Source organism: Parasteatoda tepidariorum, chromosome X1, assembly GCF_043381705.1.
Source record: "Parasteatoda tepidariorum isolate YZ-2023 chromosome X1, CAS_Ptep_4.0, whole genome shotgun sequence".
NCBI lineage: Eukaryota > Metazoa > Arthropoda > Arachnida > Araneae > Theridiidae > Parasteatoda > Parasteatoda tepidariorum.
The window spans coordinates 38144764-38168462 of NC_092214.1; the positions used below are offsets into that span (position 1 = coordinate 38144764).

At 26.9% G+C, this 23699-nt stretch overlaps 1 protein-coding gene across 1 annotated transcript in view; it reads left to right on the forward strand.

Moving 5' to 3' along the window:
• LOC107451049 (uncharacterized) overlaps positions 1-23699 on the forward strand; it is a 67893-nt gene that overhangs the window by 28919 nt on the left and 15275 nt on the right. The window contains exon 2 of the mRNA XM_016067026.4: positions 20202-20438. Coding sequence (XP_015922512.1) covers positions 20202-20438 — 237 coding nt within the window. The remainder of the gene's footprint in view (positions 1-20201; positions 20439-23699) is intronic.

A 23699-nucleotide genomic window follows, 5' to 3' on the forward strand; every position in this document is an offset into this window, starting at 1 on the left:
ACATTTTTGAGATGAACTCTTCATGTTTAATTCTTCATACAACCACTGTTTTTAAATATAAATTAAAATACTTTTAAATATAATTAAAATATCTTTACCAAACAAATATGTTTTTGTTGACCAGAATTTTTTTCACTGGGTAATAAAATATAACTCGAAGCTTCTATTCTTAATAAACAGAGATGATTATTTATATCCTTGTTATCATTAAGTGATTTTTAAAATAAAGAAACAAAGTAGTACTATATTAACATATCCGGAAGTGTAGAATTTCATCCCAAAAAAACTTATAATTGTTGAGATGAACTCTTCGTGTTTAATTGTTCATATAACCGCTGTTCTTAGTTAATTTTTTCTGACAAATCTTTGCTCTCGTCTACCCTTTAGCAATATCTCAAACAACTCGTTACTCACGAACATAAATACCAGTGTCAAACGTAAATTATGTTCTTAAAACTGAAAAACTAAGACTGTAACTCCAAACATTAACCGGTTTTGTATGCTTGTAAACGGGTTCTTATATCTGGTTTCTAACACTTTATTTGGTAACACCATTTTTTGTGACGTGCTTTTTTATGATAATAATGAATATGTGTAGAAGTATGTTCGTATTGCATAGGTGGAATTCTTCATTTAAGATTCTGTATGCAACTCCGTATATATTAAGACTGATAAAACTCACTCTAAAGAATCAAAAATAGTCATTGATATTCTTTTTTGTTGTATACCCATTAGTTTTACGAACAAATCAAATCTGCTTAGTTTCTGATCCTTTCAGCATATCATGTAAAACTTTGTAAAAGTTCAATAGTTTATGTTTCGTTTCAAAATTATGCAAAATATATATTTTTTTATTTTAAACAGATGCATGTATTTTTTCACTTATATTCTATCCTGTTACGAAATCCTATTAATGAAATTGTATAGTGAAGAAGGAACAATATTGCAGGATAAAAATTAATATTGTATTAGTAGTAAAATACACATTGTCTAATTGAAAACAATATAAATATTTTTCAAAGAGTACAGTACCACACTGTCTTTTATATATTTCATTTTCATAGAGATTCATATCATAACTTTATCATAACTCAATCATTTTAATTTTGTAATGTTTTGATCTAATAATATTTTTTTTAATTTTTATTAAATCTTAATATTTTATTATAAATAGAATAATAAGTTGGGATACTGTGAGAAAAGAATCTCGCTATTTTGTCATTCTGTAACAAATAATATTTTAAATAGAAATAATATTTTAAAGAATATTTCAAATAGGCTTGATCGAGTAAAATCCAATGTTAATCGCAGTAGAAAAAATAACATATAATAAAAAAGAAAAAAAAAGTGTGCATCAATTTTATCAATATAGACCAGTAAAATGGAATCAGGAATAATTGGATACTATACCATAAGTGTATTTAATTTTGGTTTGGAATCATAAGCATTATAAAATAGTATAATAAAAATTATATGCGTGAAGAGAATGTATAATTAGGATATATAGGGTGCATAGGATATAGGATGTATGTATAGGATGCATTTTCTCAACATATTTAAAAGTATACACTGAGACAGATAAGGTGCACTGGAAAAAGAAGTATGGTTAAAACTACCAGAATATGTAAAATTTACCGTGTTTCTGTCTCTATAGAAGTATTAAAAAGCTCGGTAAAATTATAGAATATTGTTTTATAATGTGAAATAAAATTTGGTCAACGTGGTAAAATTTGATAATTTTAACCTGATACCTTAGAGCATGGCATCAAAACCATTTATTTGATTAAATTTACTTTTAAGTTTTGTACTTTTTGCTAAATGTGTGGTAATATGCACTATAATTTAGAAAAACAGTGTTTCCGGTAAACGGCCATATGAACGGAAAAGTTACCCAATGAGCTGTTTAAATGCCATATATTTTTTATTAACCAGAATTAGTTTATTTAATCAAAAATATTATAACCAAATAGTACGGTAATTTTACAGAATTTTTTTTTCTCCATGACTTATTAAAAGTATGCAAATAAAAGTATATATTTAAATGTATATACTTTTATTACCTTAAATTGTATGTTTTATAAATTTACTACGCTTATAAATTTAATCTTTTAAAAACTGTATGTTAATAAATCCATTAAACTCTTATTTATGATTTAAAAATTTTATTTCTGAGTAATATGGATCAGAGTTTAAGGGTACTTTATATTATACTACAGAGTAATATGGTTATATTAGAGTAATATAGTTCAGAGGAATATGGATACTGTATATTATACTACAGTGTACATTTCTGCTTTCGAAAATGATGTTAAATTGATCAATGTTTCTGTTCAAGTTTAAGAAGTACCATAATATGGTTCACCTTAACACCATATTAAGGTTTTGCTATTATATGGTTACGATATTATGGTTGAACCCGCTCTAAAATTTCCAACACTCTATAACACACAACAATTTATAATTGATATCACACTGAAAAATACGCCATGTAAGCATGTTTCCTGTTTGCAATTTTCTTCAATTTCATAATTTCAACTTTTGGTGTTTGTTTTTTACTGGTACAATTAATTGTATACTCCCCTCAATAAGATTCAATCTTTAAAAATAATCTATGAACTACAAATATACATCTATAAAGTATATTTTACACCATAAAATCCGAATCAATGATCCATTTTACTTTCAAAGGCAACGAACTTAATACGGCATTGTATAAGCACATTGAAAAATAAAAATAAATATTTTTTGAAATAGGAGATCTCCGATAGCTTTGAGGGTAAAATCTGTTCATAGTTGCTTGTAAGAGAAAATCTGGTTTTTGTGCTGCAACAGCAATCATGCAATCAAATTTTGATTCACAAGTCGAAAAGTTCATATCTTGACGTCAAAGAGCGTGGTGCGTGTAAAATCGAAAGCTGTGGAGCACTATTTATATGTACATACACGCGACACCCCTCGCATTGAAAGTTGTATGGACAATGATGGTTCATAATTATTCATGCATTGAAATTTTACGTGACACTTTTGTCACAATTTTGATAGAAGATGGGAAGTTATGCTTATAAAATACCGGTATTAATTGATTCCAGAAGTCAATTTTTAAACTGTGTGAAATGCTGACAAAGAATTTGGAAGTATTTTTGAAGTGATTAGAGTAAACGCGGAGTTTTATTGTTCAAAGATAGTTTTAGATTTTTGTTTTGGATATGGAGAACATGAAGAGCTTGCTGTTGGTTGTTAAACCTGCTTATTTCTACATTTTGAAACCAAACAGTTTCATAGTATTGTTTCTTCATATTTACAAGTTTACGCAATTTTTATAAAATAACAGCTCAATACACATTACAAATTAGAGACGATATAAAATAATGGTGTTTTAATTTTTTACTGAAAATACACTTCTAAACGTTTTGCAGATAGGGCTAAATGTTGAATTGCTCCATGCTCAACCATATATTATGTAAATCTAGCTACCAAATTAAAAGATGAGAAATTAATTAAGACTTCATTATTGAAACGAAGCAATGCATGGGAATATAAGAGGAAATTTGGAATGTAAAATGAATATGTTAAATATAAGATCATTTAGTTCATTTTTTGAAATTCTTGTTTCAAGAATCTTGAGTAATTCCTATTTATTTACATTATATGCTTATCCCTACAATTAATTATATTATTATTGATAAATTTATGATAAATCAGGTTAATTTAAATAGAAAGATATTTGAAGACATATATTTCATATATAACGATGCCTTAGGATTATAAAATTGTAATTTAACTAACATCCTGCTACGAACATTGTCAATTTCAATAATTCATTGTCAATATCACTGTCAATATAATGTACATTTTTTTTACAAATTTATGGAAATAAAGTTAGCTAATCTGAATTGCGCTTCAGTTAGTTTGCACAGTAGTATGATTTGTTGCTGTACATACACTGTAAAAACTATGGTGTAATATTGCTCCCAACTAAACGTTTAACAACCCTAAAATTTGTGTTAATGAACCCTTTTTTTAGTTGACTGATATGAAGCGAGCTTTTAGATACAATTTAAACAGCGCTTGAAAACTCTAAAAACCTAAAGTGCAAAACGTTTAAACCAAGATCACGTGCCTTCACACCAAAAGTTAAATATTTTGCTTAGGATCTCGTTTGTAATTGTTTACAATCGATAAAGTATTGGCAAGATTTTCTGGTTGTTTTCACTGCTGCTTTTCATCTATAGAAACTAAAGCTCACCGTTAAAATATGCATGTATGTTTTAAGATGTGTTTTAATAACATTTATATTTCAATCTTTAAGTCTGTAAACTGAAATAAATAATTTCATAATGTATAATTCCTATTCAATTGTGCTTTGTTAAACCGAGTTCGAATACGTTTAATATTCTCGTTGTGCTACGTGTGTGTCTGATACAAAAACCAATTTTATTTTAAGAATAAGCGTATGCCTGCAACTTAAATTAATGATTCTTTCTTTATATTGTCCAGTGAAAATAATTTTCCGTCTCTAATGTGTAGATTATCTTATTGTAATTATAAACATTAATGTTATTGAATACCAGAAATGATAGTAGCTACTTTACACCAAGTAGTATAAAAGAACATATTTGATGTTTTACTACGCCAGCAAATGTCCTTGGTACCACACTATGTTGGTATAAAGTAGTTGAAACTATTTTTGGTGATAAGATACATTAAAATTTTTTAAAGTGCTATGAATAACAGTATCAGAAAATTAGTTAGTTCATATACAGGATATGTCATTAGAAACAAATAACAAAAGAATCATTATTATTTATTAGCTGCTTTACAATATTAAATATTAGCTGCAGTATATATCCAATATTAAATATTAGCTCAGTAAGATAACCATTTTTGGTTATCATACTGAGATACTATTTAAATAAAAATAGAAAAATTTAAGTAATTTAAACAAAATTTAAATAATTTAAATAAAAAAAGATACATATTATTTAAATAAAAAAAAATCTTGAGAGTTTTTAGAAATTATACTACATAAAAAAGCGCATATATAGAATTTTTTTGATTTATTTTTTTACTTTGGTCATGTGAAAATTTTTTAAGCTTTTCTCGAAGAACAATTTCAGCTACAAATAAATGAAAGGCTGCGAAATTTCATTTTTAAGATGCGAAAACGAACACTTCATCAATTGCTTTAGCGAAGCAGAAAATGACCTTAAAATTTTATCGACAGACTGATCAAAAGCATTATAAGAAAGAATTTTAAGAATATAATAAAAAATTCAACAAATAAAACATTTATTTCGACTTAAGAAAAATTGCTTGCCTCCGCTTTATACAGCAATAACTTTTGAGGACATGTTCCATTTTCGAAAATAATTTTGTTGAGTGAGAAATTATTTTGTCAGTTTTTGTTCTATCGATGCTTTGAAAAAGAGTAAAAAATTATTTTGAACTAGATACAAACGTTTTAATAACACTGGGGAGCAAATTTTTTGTTGCTTTTACACAAAAACTTGATCTCGCCAAACTCGGGTGTGGGGATTTTAATTCTGAAATTAGTTTTGGTGCTTAGGCTACATATTTATTTAAAGCAGTGTTTCCCAAAGTGTTATACGCGTACCCCCAGGAGTACTGGAACAGTTTAGTACGCGTTCTTATGAGAAATATCTTGAAAAACACGAACATTTCAAAAATTTATATTTAAAAACAAAGCTAGCCATGAAAATTTACGATTACGTATTGGCTATTTTTTCAGAGTTATCAGTTATTAATTAGTAGTGTCAACAGTCTGTTGTGATTTTCTACTTTTATGCAATTTTTTATAGTAAAAAATACATTAATTTTTTATTAGTGGTACACAGCTTCACTAAGAATTTAGAAAGGGTACGCAAAAGTTATAAGTTTGGGGAACACTGATTTAAAGGATAACTCACGTCTATTTTTTGTCAAAATTAACGCGTTTAAAAAAGTTATAGATTGCTGGGAGTTGCAGAAATGTTGCGACAAACATCTGAAGGCGCATCATCAGGATTAAAATTGTCTAGGAATCCATGCCCAAAAATGTCGTCGAACGTGACTTTCTACTATAACCGGTTCAGCAGTGCATAATAGAGGAAGAACCCCTAGCGGCTTATGATGACATTCCAATGCAATTGTCATGGATTCCAATGCAATTTTAATCCTGATGATGTGCCCTAACTCCCCTAGAAAATTGTCACAATATTTACGCGACCCATTACGTTATATATAACGTTTTTGACCTTTTAAATTTTGATAAAAAATAGAATAAAAATAACACATAAATAAACTGTACGTGGAAAGAGAAACAGATTGCAGATTTGAAATTAGGGATAATATAGTTTTTGAGATCTGTTAAAAGAAATCTCATGTAATCAGAAAAAAACTGTTTCCCACTGTGAATTTTATAAACAAAGGCAATTCCAGTGTTTTCAAAATATTTCATTATTATAGTAGGAGTATTAAACAGTTCTATTTTCAAAATATTTTTTTAGAAAAATGGGAAAAATATTTTTATTGTTATTGCATAAAATATACATTTTCTTTTATTTTTTGAGTTAAATATTTTGATATATACAGTGTATATTTTAAAAGTAACAAAGAAAATACTGAGAAATTTTGGAATATTTATTAATTTATACATTTTTTAAAACAATTTAAATAAATTTAAAGAAAATATTTTTTGAAGTTTTGTGCTAAGATATAGATCAAATGTTTATTCATAATCGAAGAATGATATTCGAAAGTATTATAAGACAGGGTATTATAAATTTTATTCGAAGAATTATTGCAGGCACTTTAAAAGAAAAGGTTTGTTTTCGCCTCTTAAACAGTTGTACTCTTTTTAATACAACAATTACTTTGACATGATGTTCCAAATTTGAAAATTGTATTACCTTTTTTTTTCTTAAAAAAGGAATTAAATCTTATTCCGAACTAAGAACAACATATTTTTATGCTTTCTAAAAATAAAACAAATAGATTTTATTAAAAAAAGTGAAAGAAATCTTTTAATTTTTTAACTTTAAATATATTTATACTTTTGTTGTAAAATATTTTAATATTTTTAATTTTAATTTAAATATTTTGATATTTTTTCAAGAAATAATTTAATATTATAAAAAACTAAAATTTTAATCATTCTAAATAACAAATTTTAAATATGAATTTTTATTGTCACATGATTTAATTATTTTTGGTGAAAAATGTTCTGATGGGTTTACAATAGTAATTTGGAGCGAACGTTTTCCTTTAGAATATTTATTAAAATTTGAAATTGCATACGACAGAAATATACCACAATCGTTTGTGTTTTAAAAGAAATCTAAAATATAACAAATATGAAACCAGGAGATTTATCTTTCATATTATTTTATCTTTTCAAACACAATTCATTTGCCATCAAAGATAATCAAGAGCTCGACCCGTCAAGTTATGTGTTAGCTATTGTCCCTTAAATCCTGAAACGTTGTCCCGTTTATCCTTAATCATTTGTAAAGATTTTTCTAATGTGTTATGTGGAACTAAATGTTAACGTTAATTCAATATATCGTCTGGAGATATTGAATAGAGTAATTAGAAAATCCCTAAATCCAAAAATCCCTAAGAAAATCCCGAAGCATGAAATAGGCTTTATTCTTATAAAATATTGTTGATGATTCTGAAAGCTTGAGTCGTTTTATATTGGCTAGAGTGCGTTCGGATTATACCGTGTTTTTGAAAATAGGGAGTTAACAACTGCCATTTTGTTTATAAATACTGTGCGAAATTTAAGGAGGAACGTATTACAATAAAACATTTTTATGCATCAGTAAACTGTGTGAGGTCAATAAACATTGTAAAGATTTTGTAGCATGATACACCATAATATTTTGCAAAATATATAGTATTTTAAGATGAATCTAATTTTTACCACACACATAGAAAAAAATTCTGGTATAATTACGGTCAATTAAACAATTTTAACAAGTTATAGATGTTTACGTAAATATTTAAAAGTTTAAGATCAATTTATTTCATTTTTAAGTTATCTTACTAATTAAAACTAATCTTACTAACTAATTAAAAGAAATACTGCGCTAGTTTTGAATATTAAATAAAAGTAAATAATAAATTAATTGTGAACAAAATAAAAAGTTTAATTTTTTATTAATTCCTTGAGAACAAAATATGTAATGTCTATTTTGAACAATATTTTTTTTTAAAAAATATTCTTCTCAGGGCGAAAAAAGTTATAGAATAACATGGAAATAAGAATAGTTCTTTTAAAAACAACTATTTAAAATTAAATTGTCATTTAATTAAAGATATTTTAATTTTTCAATTTCGTTTTCATTACACGAATGACTTTTGACGAGAAAGACGAAAACGATTAAATTTATATTACCATAATGATATGTTACTTGTAAGTTAAATAACAATACTATATATTATTTTTCCGTTTTCTGAATAAACATTTCTTTTCTGATTCTAAGGAACAACTTATCTTTATTATAGATCTCAAAAGTTAGGATTATGTTTGGCTTACAAAATAATAGAAACAAAAATAAAAAAAGCCAAATAATAAAAATCAAAATTATATATTTCAAAACTATATCTTAGCCTTTTTCCACTCTTAAGTATAGTTATTTCACCCCACCTCCGAAATGAAAATCTTTTTATCTCTCGTTTTGCAATAATATTTCGAATATTAATGTTATTTATTTTTATTATAGAATTTTGGTTATTTTCTTACTGTGCTTCGGTTTTTTTCCGGCTTTGTAAGCAATGAAGACGAACAAATTTTTCGAAATATAGGTTTTTTTCAAGATTTATGATAAAATTCATATTTACTACATAGTTATTTAGATATTTTGCTTCTGACAAATACATATATTTTTCGGAAATGTCTTGTTTTGAAATATTTTTTTAAACTAAAAGAATCTTTTTTTATATTAATAAAAAATTTCAAAATTTCTGTGGGGAAGTTTTCAAAATATTTATTAATTCCTTTCTATAAGCAAAAAGCACATAAGAGAGAGAGAGAACATTTATATTTGTATGAAAAAATATTTATATGAAAATAAATCTTTTCTTAGTCTGTATTTATAATGGGCATGTAATAACATTTAATAGTTAATAAAAACCAAAAGTTTAGTTTTTTAAACAAGATTTGAGCATTATAACATATTAGTACCAGATTAGTGAAAAGATTTTGTCGATTTTTGATTTATCAGAAAAATTACAGGAAATGTAAATTAAGTGAATAATTTTTTTTCAAACATACTTTTCAGAAAAAAAAATTCATGATTTCATCCAAGAGTTACAATGTTAGATTTTTTCAACGAAAAATCACATTCAAAATTATCTCAGATACATCTACACTCTTTGGAAAATTGGTTTAAACTTGAACCAAAATATTAATGCTTTGAACAGCATGATCATGTAAAGTTTTTGCACCTTTTATAAGGTGAGAAATTGAGCTAAGCTTTCATTCAAGTTATACTATAGCATTTTGAAATCAAGTTTAAAATGACACTGTATTAAGGTTTCAATTATTGTGGTTCAACACGCTCTAATATCTTTAACAGTGTACGAAGAAATAAATTTACAGCTAAAGTAATACTTCCCTTGAGTATTAATCTTTGAATTTTTAAAAAAAAACGTCAATTATATGACACTGAATTGTACTTAGAGCTTACGCAAGTTGCAGATTAACGTCTGTACATTCCCGAAATTTCTAATCAATGCTGGATATCATCCAAACTCTACATTAAGTTTATCAATTAACTGACACTGAAATGTGTTTTGAGCTTGCATGGGTTAAAGGTTAACGCCTGGGCATTTCCGAAACTTTTAATTAATGCGTAATATCCTTTTAATTTTATAACAAGTTCGTCAAATAATTGACACTGCAATCTGCTAAATACTTGTCTGGGTGAAAGGTAAACGTCTGTACATCTCCGAAACTCTTATACAATGCAAGATATTATCCAAACTTTATAAAAAGTTCAACAATTAATCGACACTAGATTGTAATTTAAGCGTGCACAGGTTTAAGATTAACGATTGCACATTTCCGAAACTTTTAATTAATCCTAATTAGCATATAAACTTTACAAAATGTACCACTCTATGTTTTACAAAGTGTTGCGACATTTATTTTTATACCCAACTAATAAATATCAACTTCAAAGATAATCGCAAAATGCATTGGCAAAAAAAGTCGATTAAATTAATTTTGGTTTTCACCTTGAAAAATGTAAGAACGTATTTAAATTAACGCTCTTTTAGGTAAAAAAGAATAGGACTATTAGGACTATTACCACCACTCAATCGTATCAAGTATTGATAGATATTTCTTCAACTTCCTGGATTAATTTTTCATCCAGTTCCTTTGGAAGTTGAGCTTACTTGAGTTAGAAGAAGTTAATTACTCTTGGGAACGAAGGATGGAACATAAATACTGACTTATTGAGGTGAGATCACTCAAATTTCCAGAAAAGAACGCAGGACTAGGATTAACAGCTGATTCTTTTCACCCGAAACATTCTTACTCTATAACCATTAGTTGAATAAACACTCCTATTGTTCATATCACTTACTCAAGCGTAACGGTGAACTGCCAGATTTTGAATTCATTGCTCCATAGAATCTGACACACAAAATGGAAGCTTTCCTACATGGAAAGAAAAAGTGGTTTTTATTGACTGCCTTTGAAGGTTCTTCTTTTGCGCAATCACTATTATATTCTGGCTTACGTCTTTGAAGGAAAGCAAGATATGCGGAAGATACTTTTTTTGGTTTCCAAAATGAAAGTCAGTTATAGTTTAAAAACTTGTAATTAAAATATTCCGTTTTATTTAGTTATTTGTCCATGAACTTCTTATGTAAATTTAAACTTTTTGCTCCTACTTTGGATTTTCTTGAAAGATATTTTCATCATCATCCAAAATTTCTAACCACACGGAGAAAAAAAATCTGGTGAAAGTACCGTACTGTATAATTAAGACATTTCTGGTAAAAAAAGAAAAGAAAAAAGAAAAAAACATAATTATGTTTAATAAAATCAAAATTTACCGGAAGTTCTAGTTTTCAAAAATATATCTTTTTTTACCACACATTTAGTAAAAATACAAAACGTAAAGTTAAATTAAACCAAATAAATGTTTTCAAGTCATTCTCTTAGGTATCAAGATAAAAATTACAGAATTTTAACCATATTTATAAAATTTTTCACAAATTATAAAACCATATTTATAAATTTTTACAAATTATAAAACCATATTTATAATTTTTCACAAATTATAAAACCATATTTTATTATTAATTTCAACAAAATCGTTACCAAACGATTAGCTACAATTTTACCAAGCTTTTTGGTGGTCCCATAGAGTCAGAAACAAAGTGAAGTTTACCATATTCTGATATTTTTAAATTTGTTTTCTCAATCCAGTGTTGTTGCGATTTAACAAATGGGTATAACTAAAAATGAGTGGTTAAGAAAACGTCTGATTCCGTTTTTTTTAGCTATTTTTATGAGCATGTTTCTTTTTTTTTTTAATAAAAAATAGACTAATGATCCCAAATAAATTTGTAATGCAATTACCTTCGTTTGCATAAATCACTTTACACAGTTTAATTTTATGTGAGTCTTTTTTCAACTGACTTTAAAGGTCTACACTTTTTTTACAGGATTGCCACGGTCACATAAATTTATAACAGAGGTACTAAATAAGCGTTAATGCTTGTTAAAGTTCCGTGTTTTGCATACCACTTTATTTTTTAGTTATATGAACACGAAGAATTCTTATGCAGATATATTTCCTTCAAAAACTCATATTTATAAATATGTTAAACTATAGGCATGTGTTTTATTTTCGTTATAACATTTTAGAGATCCATTAGAAATTCGTTTTGAAATTTTTTTTTTCTTGGGCAAAGATATTGTAAAATTCTTAGCACTAGAGATGCAAGTATTTTAATTATGATGATGTTTTTCGAACTTCAGAAAAATATTTTGGGAAAATATAGGTTTTCGAAGAAATCGTAGAATATCGTAGAATCGAAGTATATTATATTATATTATATTATATTATATTATATTATATTATATTTTATTTTTTAATTATAATGTAGGAAACTTTTGCATCATGATAAAATATATATTAATGAATAGTTTGTTTAATAAATTAAGTACTTTAAGAATGAAAGACTTTTCAAGAAATAAATTAAGTGAAAAGGTAAAAAATCTTTTGCCTGAAACCCTTTTTGGATAAACATAACTCATAAATGTGGGATTTTTATTTATTCACGCATGTGTGCTTAGATGGCAAAATAAACAAAAAAGTAATAAATTAATAAATTAATTAATAGCAATAATTTCGTTCTAATTTGCACCAAACTTGATTTTATTCTTCTGAATTTCATATTACTGCATTCTTCATTTCTTTCAAGGCAAGCATTTTAATAGTATTTTGGTTACGTCTGTTCCAAGCTGCTAAAAAACAATTATCTTTTTAGCACACTTCACGTCTGCTCCAAGTTGCTTAAACCTGACTTTTCTTAGAATGCCATATCTGCTCCAACGTGCTTAAAACAGGCCATTTTTTTATCTCTTAGCCTTATCTACTCCAACTTGCTCTAAAGCAGGTGTTGCATTTTCTAAAAAATACGTTGAACCATGCCTTATTCAACTTGTTCAAAAATAGGATTTTTTTACAAACTTATTTAATGAAAATTGGTCATAAAAATTTTTTGTTGTCAACGTTAAAAAATTTTAATTTTTTTTCAGTTTCAATTATTGATACAGCCGCATAAATAAACATCCTAATCTCTCATACAAAACCAGATATGTTGTAAAAAATTCCGGTTCAAATTATGATAAAAAGTACCAGCACTTAAGGTGCCGATACTTTTTATAACAAATTCATTTTTATCTGAACATGATACGGAACAAAAGATCTGATGTACCACAATTTTTACTGTAATAATAAACGTAAGATCATTGAAACACTCTGATTAAATAAATGCTGTAAAAATTAAGGTATAATATTTTATGGTAAAATAGATTTTACGGATGATGCAAGGTATAATATTTTACGGTAAATCCGTAGATTTTACGGATGATGCAATCAAAGTGTCGGTAAATATCGCAATTTGATCCGGAATTTTTTTACAGTTTAGACAAAAAATATTTTTACAATGGGGTGGAAAATTATAAAACTAAAGCTAAACCTGTTTCTCTTTCTCATCCACTATCAACTTTTAATACTTTATCACAATTTGTATATTTTATTTCTAATTATAGCTTACTTTTAGTTTCTATTTATTCACTTTCCGCTTCTTAATCATCCATTCTTAATGTTCAGAATTTGAAATACATTCCTCTGAAATAAGCCTATTCAGTTGTGTGTCATTGCGAAGTAATCTATCGTAATCAAGCATTCAGAGATTGCTTCAGTTCAAAGTTCAATATTCCTTCATTCATGATCCAGTAATTTATGTTAGAACTTTCTATAATTAAATAAAATAAAATAAGCTGTAAATAATAACGTTTCTTATTGCTTTTACGTGACAAGGCAAGTGAAATCCCTGATTTAATTGCTAATCAACACACTTTTTAAAATTGTAAGTGTTTCTTAAGAAGTCATTAATTTTTTGGTAAAGGGAGAACACCGCAGTTAATGTTTCAAAAGCGTGTTTTTGCTAAGTGAATTTTATAGTCACGTGATGAATAAGAGCATATATATTTATTTTTACTTTATTCTATATGATTGAACTACACTCTCAACAATGAACCATTAAACAATGCGCAATAAATTGATAATGTAGACAAGTTTAAGAAGTACGTTAATATGATTTAAACTAGCACCAATGAAAGTTGTAGCATATTTGAACGATTCTATCTAAGATTCAACAGACTTAAAAGGATCGAATAGTTTATAGTGCACAAAAAAATATTAAACGGATCCCCCGAATAACTTTTGTTCTAATGATTGGATCAATTTTAATGGTTCATGGGCATGAAATCAAATATGCTAATTAATTAGTGCAAATGATATTTTAAGTTACAAAATTAGATACAAAAACGTACTTTTTTTAAATAAACATATCTTTTTTCCACGAATTTGAATTTATAATCCCAAAGTATAGGGTAGCCGCATCTGGAAAATATGGTTCTAATAGTTTGATCAAGAGAGCGGTCAACAGTTTGGACAACTTAATATTACTTTTATTTTTTGCTTATTTCGCCAGATTGCAGAAACTTTGAAGAATTTTCATACACAATTGTAAAATTCGTTTATACAGAGAAAAAAATAGCTTGTAAGAAAACTGAAATAAGTAACTTATAATAATAAAATAACTTGTCGTAAATATTTATTATTTTATTTAATAATAGACGAAAAGAATTCGAAATGTGACACAATTTATTATATTATTTTAAGGAATGGAACATTTCACATGGCACAATGCAAAATTTGAGCAAAATCTATTGAGTAATCTTGAGACATCGAATTTTTAAAAAGTCATATATTTAAAATTCGATTATTCCGGTTGTCATAATTAACTGTGATATTTACAATAAAAGAGTAATATACAGGGTTATTCATAATTCCCTCCGCCAGTAAACGCCATTTTTCTTTACTACAACTGGCTTCAATGGTACATGTTACTGCCATCTACCGGTAACTACTTAAATTAAAACTTGAATACTTTCATATGTTCTCTTTTGCCATATTCGTCTTCGTTTTCTTACTATAACGCTTCGAAACCCCGGAGGGAATTATGAATAACCCTGTATTTATATGAATATTTTGCTTACCGGTTATTGGGAGAGATATATTTGGGTACATTTAAAACAGGGTTCATTCTTATGATAGAAACGAATTGTACATGTGATTCTCCTTAAGATGCTATTATTCAGCTAAAGGTATTTACGTAGTAAGTTTTGTCGAAAAGTAAATAAAAAAGAAAACAGTCTTTTATTCCACCAGTAAATAAATGGTGTTCACAATAGTATTATTTGGGTCATACTAAAATTAATTGCGAATTTTTTTTTGAAAAAAACTTGGGTTCTTTCTCAATTTTTTTATCAATTAAACATTATTATCCTATTGTTTTTTTTCACAAAATTTGCATATTTGGAATAACTTTTTCTGACACAAAACAATTACTGAACATCCTGGTCAACTAAAATCCGCTGTGCTTAAGATTTTTTAAAAAAAACTTTTTTTTATCTATATTCTCATTCTTTCTCATCAATTCTGTAGCTCGATGGTTAAAACAAAATCTTAGTTATTTCTCTTAGTATACTTGTACATATAATGCAAGATAATCCTTGACCGAATTTATTCTAGGCGTATTACAAGAAATGAATCACGTTTTCGTTTAAAAAGTATCTTCTTCTTAAGCGTAATAGACAATAATGAAAAATAGTGTCTTCTTTTTCAGGTTTAGAAGGTGTCAAATATTGCAAAAATCCGCCTTTGCAAGATTTTCATCAGTTCCTTTCCACACCTAACTTTTTTTTTGCTTCTTTGTGTTTCACAACACCTACATTTATTATTATTGTACTTACTACCCAGACATACTACAACATACGCCTGTTTTATTACAATTGTTAGACTCATCCCGGTAGTACATAATTCGTTGTGCAATATTCGTTGTTTTGACTGGATATGTTTATTTATATTTTAATTACCACAGTAAAACAAACGCCAACTTAGGAACACGTGACGGGAAACATTAGGAACAGTTTTAAAAATGAGTGTACATTGCATGGAACAAGTCAGTATACTCATTAAGGAGTACAAGGGTTTTTTCAAATTCGACTATATTTGTTTCGGAGCTATTTTAAAACATTAATCTCAATTTTCAGAAACTCTTTCTTTACAGTGATGAATTTAAAATTTTTTTAATAAAGCATATAGCATTTAAAATAAAACATATACTGATTTGCAACAAATTATGGAGAAGTATTTAAGTATGAAATTTTATCATTAAATACTGTTGAAAAAGAAGAAAAAAAGAAAAAAAAAGCTCTTGACGTTACTATAGATACATAAAGAACAGCAATTTATATGTGAGCACTTATAATTCTTATTTTAGAGAAAAATATGCTTTAAACTCTTCTTGTCAAACTGTGAAACCTTTTTATAAATATTGAGTAAATTATTTTACAATACTAGGAAAAATGTTATCTTTATAATTTTTATAATTTATTATAAAGAGTGCATATTTTTCCTATAATGTGAATTAATTTACGCCGTCCTCGATAAATTACAAAAAAAAAAATGGCCTAAGCTTCTCTTTTATATGGAAAAAAATTAAACCCTTGGTAGTTCCCTACATTTAGAATTTTATCATTATTGATGTTAATTTCTTAAACTTACAGAACTTTTTAAACTTTCTGATGTTAAAGATGTTTTATAAAACATTTCGTTGAAAATCAGAAATTTCATTAACATTTTTCTGCAACTTTCTTGAACATTTTAAGATGATTTTTAAAAAAAAATCAAATAATTATAATAAAAGAAACATTTACTAGAATTTTTTTTCTTGAAGCGGTTGTGGTTTAAATTTAAAGTATCAAAAAAATTTGAAGTGTACTAATAATTTAAAATAAAATGAAAGTTTAAAGAGTCTTTTTTTGTAAAGAGTACTGAGATTGAACTTTTACAGAAATACTTTATTCAATTTAATACCTTATTAATGATTTAAAGTGTTCAAGTTATTATGATTGGAATTCATTCTTAAAACAATTTTTCTGATAATGCACGTAAACAGTGAAAAATAAACAAATCACTAAATCGTTTTCTTCACGTTTTTAAGATAACTTTATAGTTCAAAGAAAGAGAAAGTAATAAATGAAACTACTAATAATGTTGTTGACAAATACAGACAGTCGTTTCAGTACCATAAATACCATTATCAAAGTCGAAATTTAATATCTATCAGGGTACTTAATGTTACAAACCTGCATTTTATTATAAATTAATATTACAACGCATTCGTTTTTCATTAAAATTATCTAAACATGAAGATTTGACATGATGATCTTAAAAAAGAAGAGCATTGATATATCTGATGGATTTATTTAATCATCTTAAGTATCTGACTTAAATTGTCACAAAAAAAGGCACGTGTGCAATTCAAATTAAAAAAATAAATACAAATAATCTCAAGTATCCGCTTATATATTTACCAATAATTTCATCAGAAAATATAATGTTCCATTCTTTTACATCGCCTGTGATAAATTATTTCGTTTTATTAAGTTGAAAATCAAAAGAACCGGCAAAAAATAAACATGATACCATGATCCCAAAGAAAATATTTTTGAAGATAGCAGTTTCATATTTTTTTGATCTTTTAATTTTTTTTTTATGTGTGTTTTGTAATCGAATTTCTACTAACAAGTTCAATTCACTCTATATTTGTTTTGCTTATCTGAAGTATTACAGACATTTATTTTCGGAAAAGAAAATAATGTCAAAATTAGTTTTTTTTTTTTCATAACTACGTGTTCACGCGAAAAAAATCGTATCGTATTTATTTTTGTGACTACTAAATAAAAAAAAACTTTATTTTTATTTAAAGAAAAACATATTGTTTTAGGCTCTCTTATATAGATTTACAAAAATACAAAACCTATCACAATAATTTTATTTGTTTAATAACTAAAAAGGCTTGTCTTAATTGCTTCATTTTAATGAGATTCAATTATTTTAAAACTTAAAGAGGTTGAACACTTAAAAAAACAATTTTATTCTAACTAAGTTTTGCATAAGTTATTTTATTGTTATTTTTAAACAATAAACGTGCAAAATGAAGTACTTTAGATACAAAATTGAGCAAATTAAAAAAAAATTATACATTGATATGTTAAACAAACTGAGCAGCTTCATAGTTTTCAATAACATTTTGAACCCTAGACTTAATTATTTCTCCTTAAATTATTAATTAATGCTATCTGAAATTGAAAATAAACTTGTTTTAAATATATATTAATATATAATTCTTGCATTTACTAACAGAATATAGTTATCAAAAGTAATATGTAATGGGTTTGATTACTATGCACATACCAATTGTACCAAACTGGATATGATCTTGACAGGTGTTTTAAGACACTTTACAAATTTTCAAGGACAAACGTAATGAAATTTCCTTTATTACAGATCTGCTGATGATGCCTCCGCAATTCTGTATTTATGCTCATAAGTTTAAAAAAAAACATTATGAATTATGTTTGAAACATATTTGTTGCCTTCATTTTGTGTTTACTTCAATTTATGCAGATGGATTTCTTGTTGTTTCTAATGCCACTTGCCAATACCAGCAAGCCTGCTTGGTAAAACCAAACGAATTTAGGGCAGAGGGTGCGATTCTTGTTTTTCGGTGGCTCCATTTATGGCCAAGAATACGACTTCAGCCACACACACGTCCTGCCCATTTATAGGGCGAACCCATCCATACATCCATTCTTATCCGCAGGTCGTAATTTTGATCTGAACCAAAGAACGATCAATCTCCATTTCAGTACCCCCAGAGGCATAATTTGTTAGGAGAACATGGAGGACTTTGTGATCTTATAGATTTAACGAGCACCAGTCACCATTTACTACTTCGGCCGGTGAGGGTCGTACTCAGGACCTCTTGGACTTGGGCCCAACACCCTACCAACCAGGCTATCCCGGCTCATGCAGATGAAGTTAAAAATATTTTTAACAGCGATAACTTATATTAGACTAATAATTTATCTGAGTATAGTAAAGAAAAGCACTTGCGAAACAACAAGTTAGTCGACAAGTGGGTCATGGAAGTAAAAGCTCCACAGTATTGAAACAAACGGCGTTACTCGAAACATAATCAGCATTGCTCATGAGCCGCATTTGGCAGCGGGCAAGCTGGTTCCCATCAATCTGAAGCTTTACCTTATTATATTAGTGTATAGTATCATGTCATGTATCAAGACCTACCTACACGTGTTGGTGGTTCTTGATAAGGAGCCCACCAGTTTGATTACTGGAAGCATGTCAATTTTACCTCTTAAATTTTTGAAGCTAATGAAGTTCTTTCATTGGCAAATATACACTGCAAAAATGCTTCTTTTTTTTTCAAAATTGTGCAAAAATGTAGCAAAACAGCTCCGAAGCAAATAATAGTCGAATTTGAGAAACCCGAAACAGTACACACTTATTTCTGAGTAAAAAACATGGTCTCAAAAGTGATGTGGAGAGAGAAATAATGTGTGAGGGAGATGTTCACCGGCAGGATTCAAACTAAGTAACGCAGTAGGATTCTCTAACCACCTTAGTTGTGCATCTCAGTCCAAGGTGTGTTAGGAAGTTTTATATAGTTGCTGCCGCAATGCCACATCATGATATACATTATTTTCGCTTAGCAGTTTTAGTTAGGATATAGCAACATAAACAAAAATAGAAATTAAAATTACCGTTCTCTTGATTAAACTATTGAGACCATATTTTCTAAATTGTAACCCTTTGTACTATTGAAATGGGCAATTAGTATGTCATGATGTATTATTGCAACGGCCACTATACAAAGCTTCCCAATTCTCCCTAGACTGGGGTGTACAACTACGGTTGTTAGAGCATCCTACTATGTTCTCGGAGGTCCTTGGTTTGAGTCCTGCCAGCAGTCAGTCCTCACTTCACTTTTAAGACTATGCATTTTGGTAAAAATTGAATATATACTGTTTCAATTTTGAAAACATGGGGATTTCAAATTCGACAATTATTAGTTTCGGAGGTATTTTGAAACATATTTGCTCAATTTTGAGAAACTATCACAGTGTATCTTTCGACTTTAATTTTTTTTCGGATCATCAATTTAGCTTTAGAGGATATAAATTGAAGGGGATAATGCTAAATTAGATATAGAAATCAGTAAAGTTTTGTATAGCACTAGCCTGCTATTTATGGCACCACCCATTATGGTAAAGAAAATCAAATAAAGTTTGGTTTAAATTTTTCCACTTGAAACTTACTAACAAAATCATCTTAATTTATTCTTTTAATCTTGGTTTGATTTTGCAAAAAAAATTAATAAAACAATTTTATACCAATGACTAACGTTAAAATTAGCCAAGTTATTTGTTTAAAATAAAGAAGATATATTTTAAATAAATAAATATGATACTATACACGTTTGTCTAAAGAGTATTTTTCTTTCTTATTTTTCAGAGAAATTATGACCAAGAAGAAATTGGCCGTATAGTCTTTTATACTACATCAATGGGCATTGTTCGAACTACCTTTGAAAGATGTCGTAAAGTGAGAAAAATTTTAGAGACTTTGATGGTAAAATTTGAAGAAAGAGATGTTTTTATGAATCGTGGGTTTCAACAAGAAGTTAGAGAAAGATTAGGAATTTCACGAGTACTTCTTCCACAAATATTTATTGAAGGAAGACACTTAGGGGTAAGATGTTTTGTTACATTTTTTAAGTTTATATATTGAAATTTAGAGTTTAAATACTTTTGTGCTTAACATCGGCGTTTTTGTAATTGGTTTTTCTTAAGGTTTTAGAATTATTTTAATGTTTTGTGATAAAGTTTATTGCTTAAAATAGTGTTTTATGTATTTGAAGTTCTAGAAGCTACATATTATATTAGATGACAGCATAAGAAATATGAACATATTATTGCCCACATGAAGGTACTCTTGTGTTTCGCCAAAAGCTCTCTAATTGCTTTAACAACTTGTTGCAAACATGAAAATTATTTAGTTTTTCACCAAAAAAAAAAAAAAAAAAAAAAAAAAAAAAAAAAAAAACTCTAATTACTTTCCTATTTTTTTTAAATATGGCTTATCATTTCAGATAACATAATATAAGATCAGATAATATAGTTTAACTATTGTTTACACATTGTTTTTAAGTAACTAATTTCCATATAAATTATCTGGTTCATCAATGAGTTGTTTATTAATTTTTTGTATTGACTTGAAATACCACTTATTAAGATTTCCAAAAACATCATCTTATGTCTGCGAGAACTATCAACATAGGAATCGCAATTTGGAAATAATCATTTCTTTATTTCGTTATTTAAAAAACACAATACATAATGAACTAATTTCTCTCAAATAAAATTTATTAATAACCTTATTTAGCGAAAAATTATATAGACTGCAATTATTGTATCCTTATTATTTTAAAAATATATATATTACTCAAAAATTAGTCAGTAAAAATATCAAAATATTCCCGGTCTTTCAAAATTCTATAATTTCAAAATAATTAATTTAATACTTCTTCTGAATAATTTGTGAAAAAACTCGTAAATGTTGAAAATTTGGTACTTTTATTCTAATATTTTAACAGCATGACAAAGAGTTCATTTATTCGGTAAAATTTTCTTTTCAGTTTTGTATTTTTTGCTTAATATGTAGTAATTAGAACTATGATTTCAAAAAACAGACTTTCCTGTAAACTTTTACCATAACTACGGAAAAACTACCAAATAATTGGCTTAAATACAGTATATTTTGTTTTTTATTACCAAAAATATGTTTTTTTTTACCAGAGTGTTTAATTACCATAGATTACGGTAATAATACCAAAATTTTTTTCTTTGTAAGCATTTAAAAAAAATTCTGATTATTTTTTGTTAAAATAAATTTTCAAGACTAACAGAAATTTTTAATTTAACACGAAGGCTTTTTAATCGCCATGGTTACAGAAAATACAAGAGTTTAAATTTTCGGTATCATTTTCATAAATATCCCCGATTCTTTTCTCTTTCTTAAGATAGTAAAGCTTAAAAATAAATATACATATGATTGATTATATTCATATTGAAACATTACCAGGATTCGAAAATTAATGACTTGTGGCAAATGCAATTTTTAGTCAGTCGTCTTTAGTTTCAATTAAGTTCTTAATATCTCTTAGAATTACATATTTAACTTGTCTCAAAATTTTTTTACTCGATAATTTGTACTTAGTACGTACATTCAAACAACCTAAAGAGAATAATAAAATATTTTTGAACCATTTGCGTAGTGGGCCTGGAGGCTTTCAAGGCCATTCGTTCACTCGTTGTTATTGGTAGGCCAAGGCGGTAGTCAACCTTGTAATGTCTAGTGACATGACCGCATTTTTGTTTAGCGTTCAAGTGATAAACAAGACTTTTAACGGAATGTTTAGAAAAAGCTTACAATAAGCCCACATTGGGGTGTGGTCTATTGTGAAGTTTACATCATGTTTGGGTGGTCATTAGTTAACTAAGGAAATTATAAACGTCTTTATTAAGAATAGATTTTAACTTGTTCACTTGCTTTTCTTAAAATATAAAATCAATAAAACTCTATTAAGAAAACATGTTGAAGAAATGAATACACGAAAATATGGGATCATCATATATATGTTTTATTTTTGAAAAAATATCGTATATTTAATTAAAATGAAATAAAAAATATCGCTTTTAAAAATAGATTTTATAAATTTAATCACGCGTGTTTTTGTTGAAATATAAAAAAAATAAATTCAATTCTATTAAGGTAAGATGTAGAAGACATAAATAGTTTAATTATGATTCACTCGATTTATTTATTTATAAATGAACTAATAAACTAGCAATAAAATAGTATGTTTATAAGTTTATAATTACCAATAATAAAATAGTATGTTTAAAGTTACCAATTCAATGAAGTTTTTACACTAATACAGTTTATTTTGGAACTGTATTCACAGTTCATTTCACGAACTATTTTTAAAGAACTAAACGGAGTTAATCTTTAAAAAAACAACTAAGTTAGCAGTAACTAAGTTACTTAAGGAAATATTATATGTTTGTTAAAGAATCGTATCTGTAACAGAAACTACATTAGTCATTCACAATCAATTAATGGTATTGGAATTGTAAGTTTAACCCAGAAATGCATTTCTCATATAGTATTAATAAGAAAAAGACAAATGAAAGATTTTAAAAATAGATTATTTTTTTTACACTTATTTCTTTATACTTACTAGTAACAAATCGTTGTTATATTTTACACTAAAAAATGGGCATGTTTACTTTTTTCATTATATAAGAAAGATAAGAAAAAATAATCATGATGAAATGAAATGTGCTTTTAGGATCAAAATAATCTTATGCATCAAGTAACTATAAATATTATCTTAAGCATTGCAAACCATAAAGTAGTTTTCCTTATATTTGGTTAAATAAATATATTCTGGCGCCACTAATAGTTCAGTAAAATGAACTCAAACGAATTCTCAGAAGCTTGTAGTATTTAATACATTGAAAGTAAAATTCTTAACACATTTCGGTTTTAATCAAAAATAATTTCTAAAAATAATTAAACAAATTTTTCAACATTTTTGTACTTATTTTAGCATTCCCACTGTTAAAAGTAATTTTATGAATAAATACTCGATTGAGCCATTAATCTGTGTGCATACTTTATTTTTTAGACAAAAAAGCAATTATGCAAATGTTTTGCAAAAAATTGCTTAATTGTATTTTTTCCTAATAGATTAGGAATTCTTTACCAAATAAAACATTTTGTCCTCTAAATAAGTCTTATGAAACTCGTTTTTTTATAGTAGAACAACCAATTAAAATTTTAGATAGTAATAAATTTTTTTAACGCAATAGATATAATAATAGTAATAAATCTTCATGCTTTAGTGCATTTCTTCTAACTCTGAAACCAACTTGAGCAACCTAAAGA